The sequence below is a fragment of the Brugia malayi genome (genome assembly GCF_000002995.4).
Source record: "Brugia malayi strain FR3 genome assembly, contig: Bm_v4_ChrX_scaffold_001, whole genome shotgun sequence".
In the NCBI taxonomy this organism is placed as follows: domain Eukaryota; kingdom Metazoa; phylum Nematoda; class Chromadorea; order Rhabditida; family Onchocercidae; genus Brugia; species Brugia malayi.
This window is the reverse complement of record NW_025062479.1, coordinates 380,063-393,435: the sequence shown is the minus strand read 5'-3', so window position 1 is coordinate 393,435 and position 13,373 is coordinate 380,063. Positions and strand designations below refer to the sequence as shown.

Sequence of the window (13,373 nt, the reverse complement as noted above, 5' to 3'; positions counted from 1 at the left end):
AAATATGAGTGTTAGTGAATCGACAGTGAACAGCTTTTGCTTTGCTTAGAAAAGTACAACCAGAAGGGCTTCCTTGCTTTTTCTCCAAATGCCTCATCAATTGATGATGGTTTCTTTCCTCCTTCTCACTTTCATTTCCTTTTCTCTTTTTCAGCAATAAAAAAAATTCTCAATAAAGTTTTGAAATTAATGGAAAACAGGGAGGGAGAATTTAGTTTCATTTTGTTGCTCTTTTTTAGTTAGCTTTAAAAAAGAAAAAGAATATATAGAAGACTTATATTCCTTAACCTATTGGGATTTCTTTCAGGAGTTAAATGGAATGTTATCATTGACCGAATCATTGATGACCTGACCTTTCCTATTTTAGAATTTACCAAATAGGGGGAAATTTTACAACAGAATTGTAATCAAAAATAAATCAACTGAAAGCAATTTCCGGCTTATCAGATATTCTCGTTACGGCAGTTAGCTATCACGGAGTTGAAAATCAGAACATTTTGAGGTAGTTAATTTACAAAGCTGAAGTTCAGGGAGATTCTGAAAGTGTAGAAGTGGATTGCATTAAAACTCTTATAATTGACTTATCTGACGAAGTTTTGTTTCTTATTTCGAAAAGAGCGTTAGCTTTATGATCAATGATCGGAATTGCTAATATTTAATTGTTAACAGATTTTTCCTTCTGCAGGCTGTGAAGAGAGTTTAGACATTTTAATGTTTTTTTTTTTTTTGTTTACTTTTTTCAAAGGTGTCAGAATTGTTCGAGAATGAATAGGTCCTGCTTGTTGATTTATTTGTAAAACAGTTCGCAATGAGTTCACCTCTCTCTTATACATATAATGGAGAGTGGCTTGGTTTAAGGCTGAAACAAGTAGCTGAAACTAGTATCGGACCATTTCCTTTTTCTACTTTGCACCCAAAGTAATGTATATTCGTTGAAATTCCATCTTCGAAGTAGCTATCGAATTTATTTGGAAATCTTTCGATGATTGACTGCTATGTATTTGCAAAAATGCGAGAGGACAGTAGACAAGTTGGATACTTGATGTCCATTCTGATATTCGAAATCCTTCCTTTCAAGATTGCCTGATTTTTTTTTTTTTTTTTTATTTAAAGAATTTGGAATTTTGACATCTTCGGCAAATTGAAATCAGAATAAATGATATAAATTGCATCATTCTAAAACTGTCAAATATTTAAATTAGTCATGATCTAGAATTGTGTGACAGTTTAATTTTCTAGATACTTATTCCATTTAACGAGAACAGTTTTTCTAAGTTATAGAATTTCTCAACACATACATTATTGATGAGTGCAAAAAAAGCTTAATTGTACGAGGCAAAGGAGAACCGTGCTATTGCTACCTATAAAAAGAGATACGAAAAATCAACCGGCAGTTCTATAAATAAATGGTATTTCCTGTTCGCATTGTAAACGTTTTACATGACATACATCAGATCCTGTAAACTTCAGAAATCAAATTTTTTTAGTGGCATAATTATTTTTTCATATGATATGCTTTCAGCGATATATGAGGTTCATTTATTAATTTTGCAACTTCTGAAATGCATTTCATGCACGTTTCATGCATTCTAAGCGTAAATACATGTCATGTAACGAGATTATTTGGTCTATTCTATTTATATATTTCAGGTGAGTGAGCCAAAATGTTTGAATACGACCGCTTAGCGTTGGATGTCGCTGAGCAATTTGCACAAATTCGATCAAATGCAGTAGCAAATTCATCAACGCAAATTTTCGACCCTTTTGTAAGTTTGGCCAACTATAGTTCAGTAGTACAATTATGTTTTAGTGTTATAGGCTGTGTCTTTTATTGAATTTCATCGGTTTCCAAAATTTCGAATATGAAATCAGATCCGGCTGGGATTAGTCAAGAGTTGCTTCCTCCAAACCTGTTTATTTTCTATGTTTTTTGCATTTGAGGATTGCACTATTTCCTACCATACGCAGTGAATTGCTGTCAAAATTTTCTCACTTTCGGGTTACCTCCGTGACGTACAACTTATTATTTTCCACTTAGCTTTTCTTATTCTTTTTGTGGATATTATTGGTTGGCTGTATTCAGTCTTGTAATTTAGAGAACTGTTAATGGATTGTGCTTTTCGCCCTCCGGCTCTGATGTTCTTGATTGCGGAACGAGTTCCGGTTATGGAAGCCCTGGAACTGGTGAAACACCATTATCAAGCCCGGCACCGCAAGTTTTTTCCTTTCCTAGTTATGTTCAGCGTGCACTTTGTGACCCGGTATCGTGTGACGATTCCGAAAATGTTGCAGCATCGCTTCGTCCAGTTGTCTGTAATGAACACAATAAAAAGGTACTTTGGAAATTTTAAGAAATTTGAAAAAAAATTATAGGATAAAAAAATGCACAGTAATGAACAATGTGGGCCTCCTCATCCTATTCATTCCCTCTTTATCTATTTGGAAATTAAAATTTTAAAGTACACCAGAATGACATTCATTCTTCAAGATCTACCAATGTTTTCCTTTCCACTTTATAATACCGTCGTCTTGTATTTTACAGGATTTATAAGATACAGCAAACTTGATTTCATTTCTGATCACTTGATCATTAGATATCAGTCAGTAATGGACGGACAGCCAGATTTATCTTTACTTTTTTATGTATAGCATTGGCATTCATAACAGGAAAAAGTTGTTGCTTTTCAAATAGGTGCATTTCAAATTGCTAGTTTGTAAAAAAAAAAAAAAGCAAAAAAAAATTTTTTTTTTTCTAAAAAGAGCAATTTTTTCCAAAGGTTTCGGAAATTTGCTTTTTTTCTGTTCTTTCAAAAAACGTAAAAGTGTGCATACTGAATTATGGCTGTTTGGTAAATTATAGTGTAGCGTCATACAAACTAGTAAGTTGCAAAATTTGCTGCTTTCAGTCTCTAAGTTCGGAGAACGATGAGAATTTACCATCGCAAGCAGCAGAGGAAGATGGGTTCTCGTCGGATGAAATTGCTCAATTCACACAGTTGCTCTGCTCGCCGAAAAAGGCTCCTCCGTCTAAGTATCAGTGTCACATTTGTTACCGTACTGGACACTACATTTCCGATTGTCCAATGGTTCGTATTGTTTATTGACAATTAAAGTAAATCTAGAAAATGTCTGATTAAGAGAATTCAGAACGTTCGAATCACTTTATTTGAATTCGTGTTTTTTTCTTTATTCAATAGAAATAACATATATCACTTTGTTACTAGTTGTAATGAGGCAATCAATCACAATATATTTGTACAGTAACTGCAACTATTAGTGCTGGTGATAGCATCAAAATTATAAATTTGGAACTATTCAACTGCACTACTTATTGCATAAGAATTCGTAGCTATGCGTACAATGTATTGTGTAAAAAAAGAAAAAGGAAGATGTGAAGTAAAATTTCCAAAAATTACAGCGTTTTAACAGTCCATACGAGGAGTTAACCCCATATCAGGGTCGGAAGAAGTGCTACGGTGAATTTCAGTGCCAACAGTGTAAGAGAAAGTGGACAAGTCAGAACTCCGTTGCTAATGAAGCACAAAGCTGTATCAAATGTCACATCTCGGTCTTTCCTCACAAACAGGTTTGTTTCACTAACAAATAAGTTATTTCGTTTAGTTGATTATGATGAAAAAAAAGAGCCTCAAGTCCTGTAATCTATTAATTTTGAATGACAAAAGTAGATGAAGAGAAAAAAGAGAAAGTTTCTTTTCTAGACATGTTTCATATGTGTCAACTTTTCTGTCGACATTACGATCAGTTCTGCGTATACGTCGTATAAGCCAACGTATCACAGTTGTGAATCCCACGTAGCAAAAGCATTATCAGTACAGTTGATCATTCTTCTTTCTGTTTATAGCTTCCCGTCGATAAAGCCGTAGCCATGGGTTTGGTAAAAGCGCAGCGCGTTATTCCAACCAAACTGGGACCAATTGGACATGGTCGACCTCCATTCAATACTAATCGACAGTAAATAATAATCAGCGCAGCGATTCTATTTGGCTTTCAAAAAAAAAAAAGGGAAAAAAAAGGAAAAAAAAAAAAAAAGAAATGTGAAAAAGGGTTGAAAACCAGAACCGTAATGTTTTTTCGCTATGTAGCACACCGGATGACAACTACAAAACAGCTATTACAAGGGATTTCTTACGGTTAGCTTTCAGTTTTCTAGTTTTTAATGCAGATTATTCTGCAGTCTGTTTGTTGTATATCGGACTTATTTTCTTCCCTTCCGACTCAGTCAGTCAATCTCCATCCATCTCTCTTTCTGTTATAAATGATATTCTGCTGCTAGAGCGATTTTCATTTGGCTTGTATTTGTTCATAAAAGTATTTTTTGGTTGTTTTGAATGGTGGATGAAAGCAGATGTCACTTAGCATGAGCAAGTATCATGATTAACTCAGGACTACTTGCTTTGCATACCTTTTTTGCTTTAAATTAAGAGATAAAATTTAAAAAAATTTTTTAATGAAAGTACCCAGCTGATTAAAATTATGGAAGAGGATAATTACATTTTGTCTCGTGTTTCCTCAAGACCAGAAGTAAATCGAAGCTTTTTCAAGTCCAAGGAAATTATGGAAATTTCTTGACAAGTGATGCAGAATGCAATTTGTCTTTTCAAAATACGAAGCTTACCCTGTTTTTCTTTTTTTTTTGTTGTTGTTTTACTTCCTATAGTCTACCGCTTATAGTAACTGTGTAGAGTTTTTCGGATCTTTTCCATATCTCTGTCTCACAGTACGGTTAAATAAAAGAAGCAAGGTAGTCTTTTCTTTGTGAATTAGCTATCTACATGTAAATAAATATGGGGTTTGTGTGGATTAAAGTCGATCTCTATAATAGGTCATTGTGTCTCCGTTCCCTTCATCCCATTATGTTGTTTAAAAAAAAAAAAAATAAGATCTCTTCAAAATCTTTTTCCCGGATGTTGTTGTGTGAAGAAAACCTTGACGTAAATATCAGTTCATAGAATTTGAGCTGGAAATTAAACTTCCACTTCTATCATACGTTTTCGAAAGTAAAAAAGAAAATTTCTTATCATTTTGATAATATTATTATATAGTGTTTTTTTTTTTTTTTTTTTTAAATTTATTACCGTAGGAATTGATGAAATTATACGACTTTACAATTCATTGCTTGCTGTTCGATAATGTATTTTGAGCCCTTCCGTATAATTTACTGTATATTTACTGTATACAGACAACGTTATAATCATTCAAGGAATGAAATAATAGTTTTTTTTTTTTTCTATTGTAAAATCTCAAGGGATTATTTCTCTTTGAAAAAAAACTGAGTTTATTTCTCTTCTGTATAGTATTTTTGGTTTTTTTTTTCTTGTTATACATGATGTTAAAATGATTGATTTTTATGATTTCTTTTAAGAAAATTACATGTAACTTATCCATAATGTAAACAGATACAAATATCGTGGTCAGAGTTTGGAAGAAGAGATAGATTACCTGTTCATATTGTAGATGAAATCCTGGATTATTCCTAGAGATGGATGAAACAGAGGAGTGAGTTATGAAATAATCGCAAATGGTCAGATTAGGTCTGTGCCGTCGATGCATTTCTATTTTTTTTTTTTTAATATTTCTCATTACCGTTATAGTATTTTAATTAAATTGTACAGTGCCACGAAGGCGCAGTTTCAAAATCGAATCAGTTGGTATTCCATTAAATTTTTGTTTGATGTACTTTGCTGGCTAAATTCAGACAAATAAGTGCATTTGACGTCGGACCCAGCGATGATATCAAAATGGATTTTATTTCTGTATTTTGTTTAGTTTTAATAGTACTACTATCTGTTTGTAAATGAGAATACATCAATTTGTGTTCATTGTTGCAGTATATGTCGTACTGTGTAGTTCTTATGATTGTACATCTGAATAAAGTCATTGCTTCTTTTGCATATTCTTATTAAAGATAAAGTTTTCAAATTGATATTTGTTTGGAACAAATTGGTTCTTAATGATGCCACAATAAAAAAATCAATACAATCTCATTTTTTTACTTATAAGGTATCATAATTATTTAAGAGATAAACGAATTCAAAAAAATGATATGTCTTCAAATTGAAATTTCTGCACCAACTCCCTATAGCAGCAGTTGCTGGATTCATGATAAAATGCGATTCCACTGTCATTTTTTAATTATCATTGATTTATTACGCATTAAGCAAATAACAGGCATATGAAGAGAAATGAATGAATAAGTAAAATATTTTAATTCATAAAAGATGCTACAACAACTACAGCACAGCAGTAGATGTAGTATTCAGATGGATGGAATTAAATTCATCTAAAAAGTTTCAATAAAAAAAAAAAAAAATGAGTCGCTATTGCAGTAGGCGATGGAGATGGATAATAAGAAAAAATGAAATGAATAAATGATGAAAAACCATTTGGAATGCTTCGGTGATCAAAAATAATGGAACATTAAGTTTGGTGAATAAAAAAAAAATAATGAATAAATAATAAAGCAAATAAGAGTATTATCACAGGAGATGGATAATGGTCCTCACGGTAATTGTAAAAAATTTCGGTTCTTCACAACTTTCTATTTACATGCAAATTTTTTGGCTAAATAATGAAATGTTGTTGGAAAAAACAGGTGAAAATGTTTTGAGGTAGCACAATTTATTCTAAGCTCAATTCCTCATTTATATGGAATCCCGAGAAATGTTATTGTAATAACTCGTCGGGAATTTCGGGATAATTTCCATCATATTAAGAACCATGTTGCGGAAGTTAGCAGGTGGCAGCAATGCGAGTGGACTGGCAGACGCAGCAATAATGAATTCACGGGAGTAAACCATACGAACGTCCAACCCACCATCCTGACCGCGACGTGTTACTATCATGCTTCCACCAGTTGGATCCATGTAAGTAATATTGGTCTATGCAAAAAAGCATCTATGATTCAAATCTTCTAGAAAAGAAGGAACGGTTTGCAGAATTTTGTTTTAAATTAATTGATACGACGAACTCTTGAGAAATGATGATACTGTAATAGCTTTTAATAATTTTGAAATAATTTTATCAGTCTAACATAGTATTACAAATTGATTTTTTTTTTTCTCAGGTTATTTGATAAATCGATTAATATCTGTAGCATAACGTAAAGTGTACTATTACTTGCTGATTAATTAAGGGCGAATAAATGGCGTATGTTATTTTAAGCTTATATGAACGCAAAATGTAGCAAAATGATTTCAACTTACAATTTCCATTCCAGGCTGAGGATTGTTGACAGTGCTAAGCAATGACTCAGATGGAGTCCATGTAGAATTTGTTACATTTGTGTGAATCTGACGACGGCGTCGGAAATGATTTTCGTCAATCAAAGCTGGCATATAATTGTATATTGGAAAGTTAGGCATTGCAGCAGAATTCATATCCATCTAAAGAAGAAATCTGCATAAGTTGTTAATATAGTTGTTCTAGAAATGATAGAATTGTTTATTGCAAACAATAAGCAATTAGCATTTACAGTTGAACACGCACTAAACACAGCGCTATGCCACTCGTTCATTTGTTATTTCAACAAAAAAAATCAACAGACGTTCAGAGGAACATTGGGAAGTAGCAGTTTGAGTGGTCGAGGTTCCTGTGGTAGCGACGATACCAATGGTCGCGTTACTAGTGGTCCCGATTCCAATGATTGCGGCTGTGGTCCTAGTGATTGCTGTTCCAGTGGTAGTGGTGTCGGTGGTCTCAGTGTTAGTGGTCGTAACACTCGTGGTGCCACTGCCGCAAAACCACGGTTCATTAACCAGTTCATTGTTGACGGCTTCATTCTAATAGGAGTTACTGGTGCGACTGAAGTTCCGCGAATATCTTTTTCTTTAAACAGATTTTTTTCTGCAACATTTGACATTGAAGTCTGTTGCGTTGAATAAGTTGTAATCTCTTCAGTCCGAAAAATGAAAGCTTTCAAAATTGAAATATCAAACAATCGTTTTATATGCACGATTATAAGATGACTCTTACTTATTATTAAGTCATTTGAAACAGCTAATTTCTTTTCAGCTTGCAAATTAATTTGAGTGAATTATAAAAAGTTTGTGTGTTAATTAATAATTGTTTTTTTCTAAATGGATCACTAAGATAAGAAACCCTCCTAGTGTGATGATGATCGCAGGAGTAGTAGCCATAGACTTCTCTTCTCTTATACATAAATGATAAAAAATACGAAAGCATTCGAATTATAGCAATCTTAATTAAACTTTTAAATAATAGCATAAAAGTAAAATTGGAAAGCTCCAACCAGATTCCACGAGAGACATATTTTTTTGTTGCGATTTCTCGGGATCCGGATGTTTATCCATTTTAAATAATCGGGAGATGCACAAGAGCAGCGAATGACGAGGAGTGAATCGTTCTGGATGAAACCGAACAGAAAGAATGAATTGTTGGATGAAAAGGCTTGATATATCTCACAAAACAAATTATGCAAAATTTGCATATGCACTTCTCGATTCTCTCAACTTGATACTGTGAACCATTGCTATTAATTAAGATTTCAATCCCTAATCTGTTTTTTATCAGGTACTGTTTTCAGAAACGCTTAATTTTTTATCAATTTTTACGCATAACAATTCATCACATACTTGTCATTTCGATCTTTAAAGCTTCAAGGATGCTGTCAAAAACAAACTAAAATTTTCAGTTACAGGCAATTTTTATTCTGAAGTGAGAAGCAAAAAATGTACTCTATTGTAATAAATTTCAAATGATTTGATGAATTGTGCAGATTTGTAAAGATGGATAACGAACTTTGATAATCATAATTTTCATGAATCTCATGTTCATAATTACTTGAATTTTCTGTCTTCCTCTACATTAACTGATAACATGATAAATATCTGCAGCTGATTTGAATAACATTTAGAAAAAGTAACAGATTAAAAAGAAATGGAATTTGAAACGTATAAGAATTCAAAAAGAGCAAAAGCATTTTGACGATGAATTAAGATCAGTTGAGATTAGCTTCCTTTTCATCATGCTTAGCTACGTGAATTTTGCCTGCGAAATAATACTTATTTTTCCTCTAATATTTCCAATACATTAATTTTTCATTTTATTTTGTTGTGAAGTAGCAGTGTTATACATAGGTAAGTAAGAATGTTATTTACTTCATATAATATGAACTTTTTTTTGCTTCTGAACATTAATGCTGCTGTTGCTGGTGATATATGGAATGCATAATGAAGGAATAATTATTTGACACATAAAGAAGCACCAATTTCTTATTTTTTAATTTTAAAAAGAAGTGGTGGTATAATTACGAGTTGGTTGTGAATGAGAGAATGGCATGTCAAGTGTTGAAAGGATGGTAATTGATGGTAGAGTGATGATATCACGTGCAGATTTAGTGCGTCCGTTAAACTGTCCACAATATAACGCCTCCTCAGGTGAATGTGATTTAAGCCATAACTGTTGAATATTTTGCGTTTTGCTCCGTGTTTGTTCATATCGTTCACGGCGGCATGGTAGAACGAGAAATTGACGAAATGCTCGTCGATACTTCTGACTGTATACAATGTAGATAAGGGGATTTAATGATGATGATAGTAGTGATAACCACTGGAAAATTGGACGTAGTACCTGGGATGCAAATTGAAATGTTGATGTATTGTAGTCCTTTGTAAGGAAAAAATAGGAGTATATTCCTGCAATACATAAATGTTTGATATTTGTGAATTCATTTTAATAAATTTTGAATTCACATGAGAAGATCACACTTGAATAAGGTCACATAAGACTTCCCAAAACTATAGAATTGAAAGTATTACTTTACTCGTTAGAGCGGTATTAGAATTGAAATTTTATGGAAGTGAGATATTAAACTTATTATCAAAATTATAAATTATTATTTGGAAATATACTAAATGAGCAAACCATGTAATGGTAGCCAGCATAGTGCAAAAACAATAATAACTGTAAACATCATTTGAGCCACTCGTAACTTAACGCGTTCATCACGAATCTAAAAACTACAATTTTACTAAGATTTTCTAAAATTTGACTATGAATAAAATTCTAATCAACTAATCAAATAAAATTCTAATCAACTAATATTACCTTAGCGTTCACAGCCAAACTACGATGATTTGATACAGTGATGAAGATACGTGTATAAAGCGCTGATATCAGGATGAATGGAATAGTAAATGCAAGTAGTAAATTAACAATAATAAAGTTTATTGTTTCATCTTGTGTTGCAATGCATAAGCGTGCCACCATGGTACCATTTGGTGGATCTAATGTAAATAATATCTAAAATAAATATTATTTCTAAGCACTATTCTAAGGATTGCATTTTATTTGTCAATATTTTTATTATCGAGAATGAAAAGAATTGATTAACTTTCTTAAATTGATTAACATAGTTGTCTTTTCCTGTTAAATACTTTAAAATTATGTTAAAAAAAAAAAAAAAAAACTCCTTTATATCCAGAAACCTCGTCATAGATGGCTAAAGTTGGTGCTGCAAGAATTCCACTGAGCATCCATATTCCTGCAATCACATAAAGTGTCCATCGAGAATCCCATACAGCATATTTCATCGTGTGACAGATTGCTAAGTAACGATCTGCTGTAACGGCAACCAGAGTAAAGATTGAAGCACAAGAAGTCGTCGAGTTTATCCAAGTTGACATTTTGCAGCCTATCGCACCAAGTTGCCATTCTGAAAAGTTGAGCTAACTTCATAATTGTTAATAAAAATTAATCTTACTGAAAATATTAAAATAAATAGAAGCAATTTTTTACTTATGAACAATGCAATTCGCAGAAAATTCTATGAGGTAACAGTACAATTTTTAAAGCGTTTAATATGATGCTTAAAACAGAAACATTGATTAATTTTAGTATTCTGTTGACACGTCATTGTAGTATTCTGTTTGAAGTACGCTTGAAAAATCTCTCAAATCCTAAGAAACAATGTTTCCCATTTTTCATTTAGCAATTTAATTGATTTCTTTTCTTTTCAACATTTCGGTAACATCTTCTTGAAAGTCTTTTAATTTCCAAGGTGCAGTCCAGAAAGTCTGCAGATGAGAAATTTCCTTCAAAATGAATTTTGAACATGATTCGGAAAGCGTAAGATCAGTTAATTAATTGAAAATAAATAAATATATGTGTCATAAAAACCGAAAAATGGAATCGATAATTTACATTTTTCCAATCTTTTGGAGATTTGGAGTTATCTAAGAATAGAAAATTTTAAATTTTTAATTTCAAACCAAAGCACACAATTTTTTTGAAAAGAAAAGTAATTTAAAAAAAAAACAATATTAATTGGGATTAATTAATATTTATACACACGATGTAAAATTAATTTTTTGTGGTGAAGTCGTTTTATTATAGTCATATGGTTTCGAATTATATTTTAGAATAATTTTAGAGGACCGATAGTTTGTCACAGAAAAGACAAACTTATTTTTAAGCGTTACGAATGACATTTCAAGTTTTTTTATTTTGATATTGACTTTCACAAAGTGTAATCTGATATTTCATGGAAACGAATTACAAGATTGGTAAATTGCAATACATATCAAAGTTGTGATGAATTAACATTCAAAATATTCAAAAATTAATATTCAGTTCAAAGTTGTGATGAATTAATAAAATAAATCAATTAATTGATTACTAAATTTCTATTATAGAACAGAAATTAGAACTATCACAGTAATTTAAAAAATTGTGATAAGTCATGTAGAATAATGTCTAAAGCAAATAAATTTATTAAATATACTCAAAAATTTTGAAAATATTGCATAATATATCACAAAAAAGAAATTTCCTTATCATTTAAGCAGCTTTACTCATCGATTATAAATGTTAGCAGTTCCAGAAGTAATTCGTTTGATCTGTGAACTTCAGTTGAATGATCTCTCCAAAAATAACAATAGAAACTTTGCTCTGTCATCTTTTGTAATAATTCTTTAAAGTTTGCATTGCTTAAGTACACTTTTCAATCTTTTGAAAATATTTTAAAAACTACTGCTAGATCAATCGATTTATCTATTTCATTTTGACCAATTGATTTATCTATTTTATATTTTTTGCCACATTTTGTAATAGTAATAGCACTGGCAATACACAGAAGCTTTTGTGAACTTCCATCGAAAATATAAATTGAATTTATAATTTGTTGTGATCCAGCAACATCGCCCGTTTTCTCAGTAAATAACTGTGGGTTAACTGTTATCAGTTACAATTATTATTTTATAATAATATTGAAGTATATTTGGAATCTGATGTTTTGTCAAAACTTCCAATTTTTAAAAAAAATTTTCAAAAAAATACCCAAAATTCTTTAATACACTAAGGCAATTTTTGATAATATTAAATCTAAAAAAAAAAAGAAAAAAAAAAACTTTTGACTTTTTGGATAGCAGCAATTTTTTTTTTTTAAGAAACTGAAAATCGAGAAAATGGTAGATAAGAAATTAAATTAAATCTTGTTGCTTTTGAGGCTCATACTCTTATTAGATTCATTTCACTAGTGGACAGATTTTTACTCTAATTAAAATAATGTTCCATTTGCGTTTCAATAATATGGTGATGAAAAAAAAAAATGAGGAAAAGTTTTCAATGCAGAAAAAAAAAGAAGAAAGATATTTTTTTCAAAAGTAAAACATGTAAGTTTAGGAATTTTAAAACTAATTTTAGAAAAAAGTGAAAAAAAAAAGAAGAATTTAGGTTTAAATTTATAATTGTAATGGAAAAGTCAATAATATTCAAGGAATGGATCATAAAATTTAATGTAGAGAATCAATGTGCAATGAGATGTCAAAATATGTATAAACAACTTCCAAATATAACCGATTCCTGAGGAGTCTAAAATTAACATTTAGATGTTTTGAAAAATCTATAAATTGAGCTAATCAGCTTATCACAATATCATGGTAACATATAGTAAACACTGAACTAGAAGAATATGAGTTAAAAACTACGGTCAAATTGAGGAAATACGATGATCGGCAAAAATCTTATAAACCAGCTTACTGCTTCTGTCCGATAATGAGAAAAATAGGAAGCATGGTACCCAGAAAGATGGTTTTCTTAGGTTGCTGAACACGGTACACCTTACATAGCGCTTTCTGTAATAACTAATAATGTTAATATCGTGGTGAATAATGGAAATATAATTAACATGCGAGAAAATCTTAGGATTAGAATATCAGTGGTGCAGTACACTTCATGTTTAATTGGCCACTTTTTCGAAAGCATAACAGAGTTTGTGAAATAGTTGTAAGTCTGATGAAGCTCTTAAGTGTGTGTGTGTGTGTTTTTTTTTTTTTCTTTTTTCTCCTAAGAACTTTTTCATGATTTTAGTTTTTATCATTCTTTTTAGATAAGGC

The 13,373-nt window shown here is 31.2% G+C and overlaps 3 protein-coding genes across 3 annotated transcripts; 1 reads left to right on the top strand and 2 right to left on the bottom strand.

Moving 5' to 3' along the window:
- Window positions 1–1,664: 1,664 nt before the first annotated feature.
- On the top strand, window positions 1,665–3,976 carry Bm6535 (Zinc knuckle family protein; the record flags this gene model as incomplete). Its single annotated transcript, XM_001898434.2, has 5 exons — window positions 1,665–1,766; window positions 2,097–2,333; window positions 2,907–3,086; window positions 3,419–3,586; window positions 3,863–3,976. The coding sequence occupies 5 exons, from the start codon at window positions 1,665–1,667 to the stop codon at window positions 3,974–3,976; spliced, it is 801 nt and encodes a 266-aa protein (XP_001898469.1).
- A 2,686-nt stretch (window positions 3,977–6,662) lies between these two features.
- Bm10130 (Uncharacterized protein) lies at window positions 6,663–7,879 on the bottom strand (the record flags this gene model as incomplete). The annotated part of the gene is made up of 3 exons (XM_001898435.1): window positions 6,663–6,899; window positions 7,224–7,403; window positions 7,565–7,879. 3 exons carry the CDS (start codon window positions 7,877–7,879, stop codon window positions 6,663–6,665), a joined length of 732 nt encoding a protein of 243 aa, XP_001898470.1.
- Window positions 7,880–9,264: 1,385 nt separating this feature from the next.
- On the bottom strand, window positions 9,265–10,664 carry Bma-npr-35 (Tachykinin-like peptides receptor 99D, putative; the record flags this gene model as incomplete). The annotated part of the gene is made up of 4 exons (XM_001898436.1): window positions 9,265–9,674; window positions 9,904–9,991; window positions 10,087–10,281; window positions 10,467–10,664. The coding sequence occupies 4 exons, from the start codon at window positions 10,662–10,664 to the stop codon at window positions 9,265–9,267; spliced, it is 891 nt and encodes a 296-aa protein (XP_001898471.1).
- Between the last annotated feature and the right edge of the window lie 2,709 nt (window positions 10,665–13,373).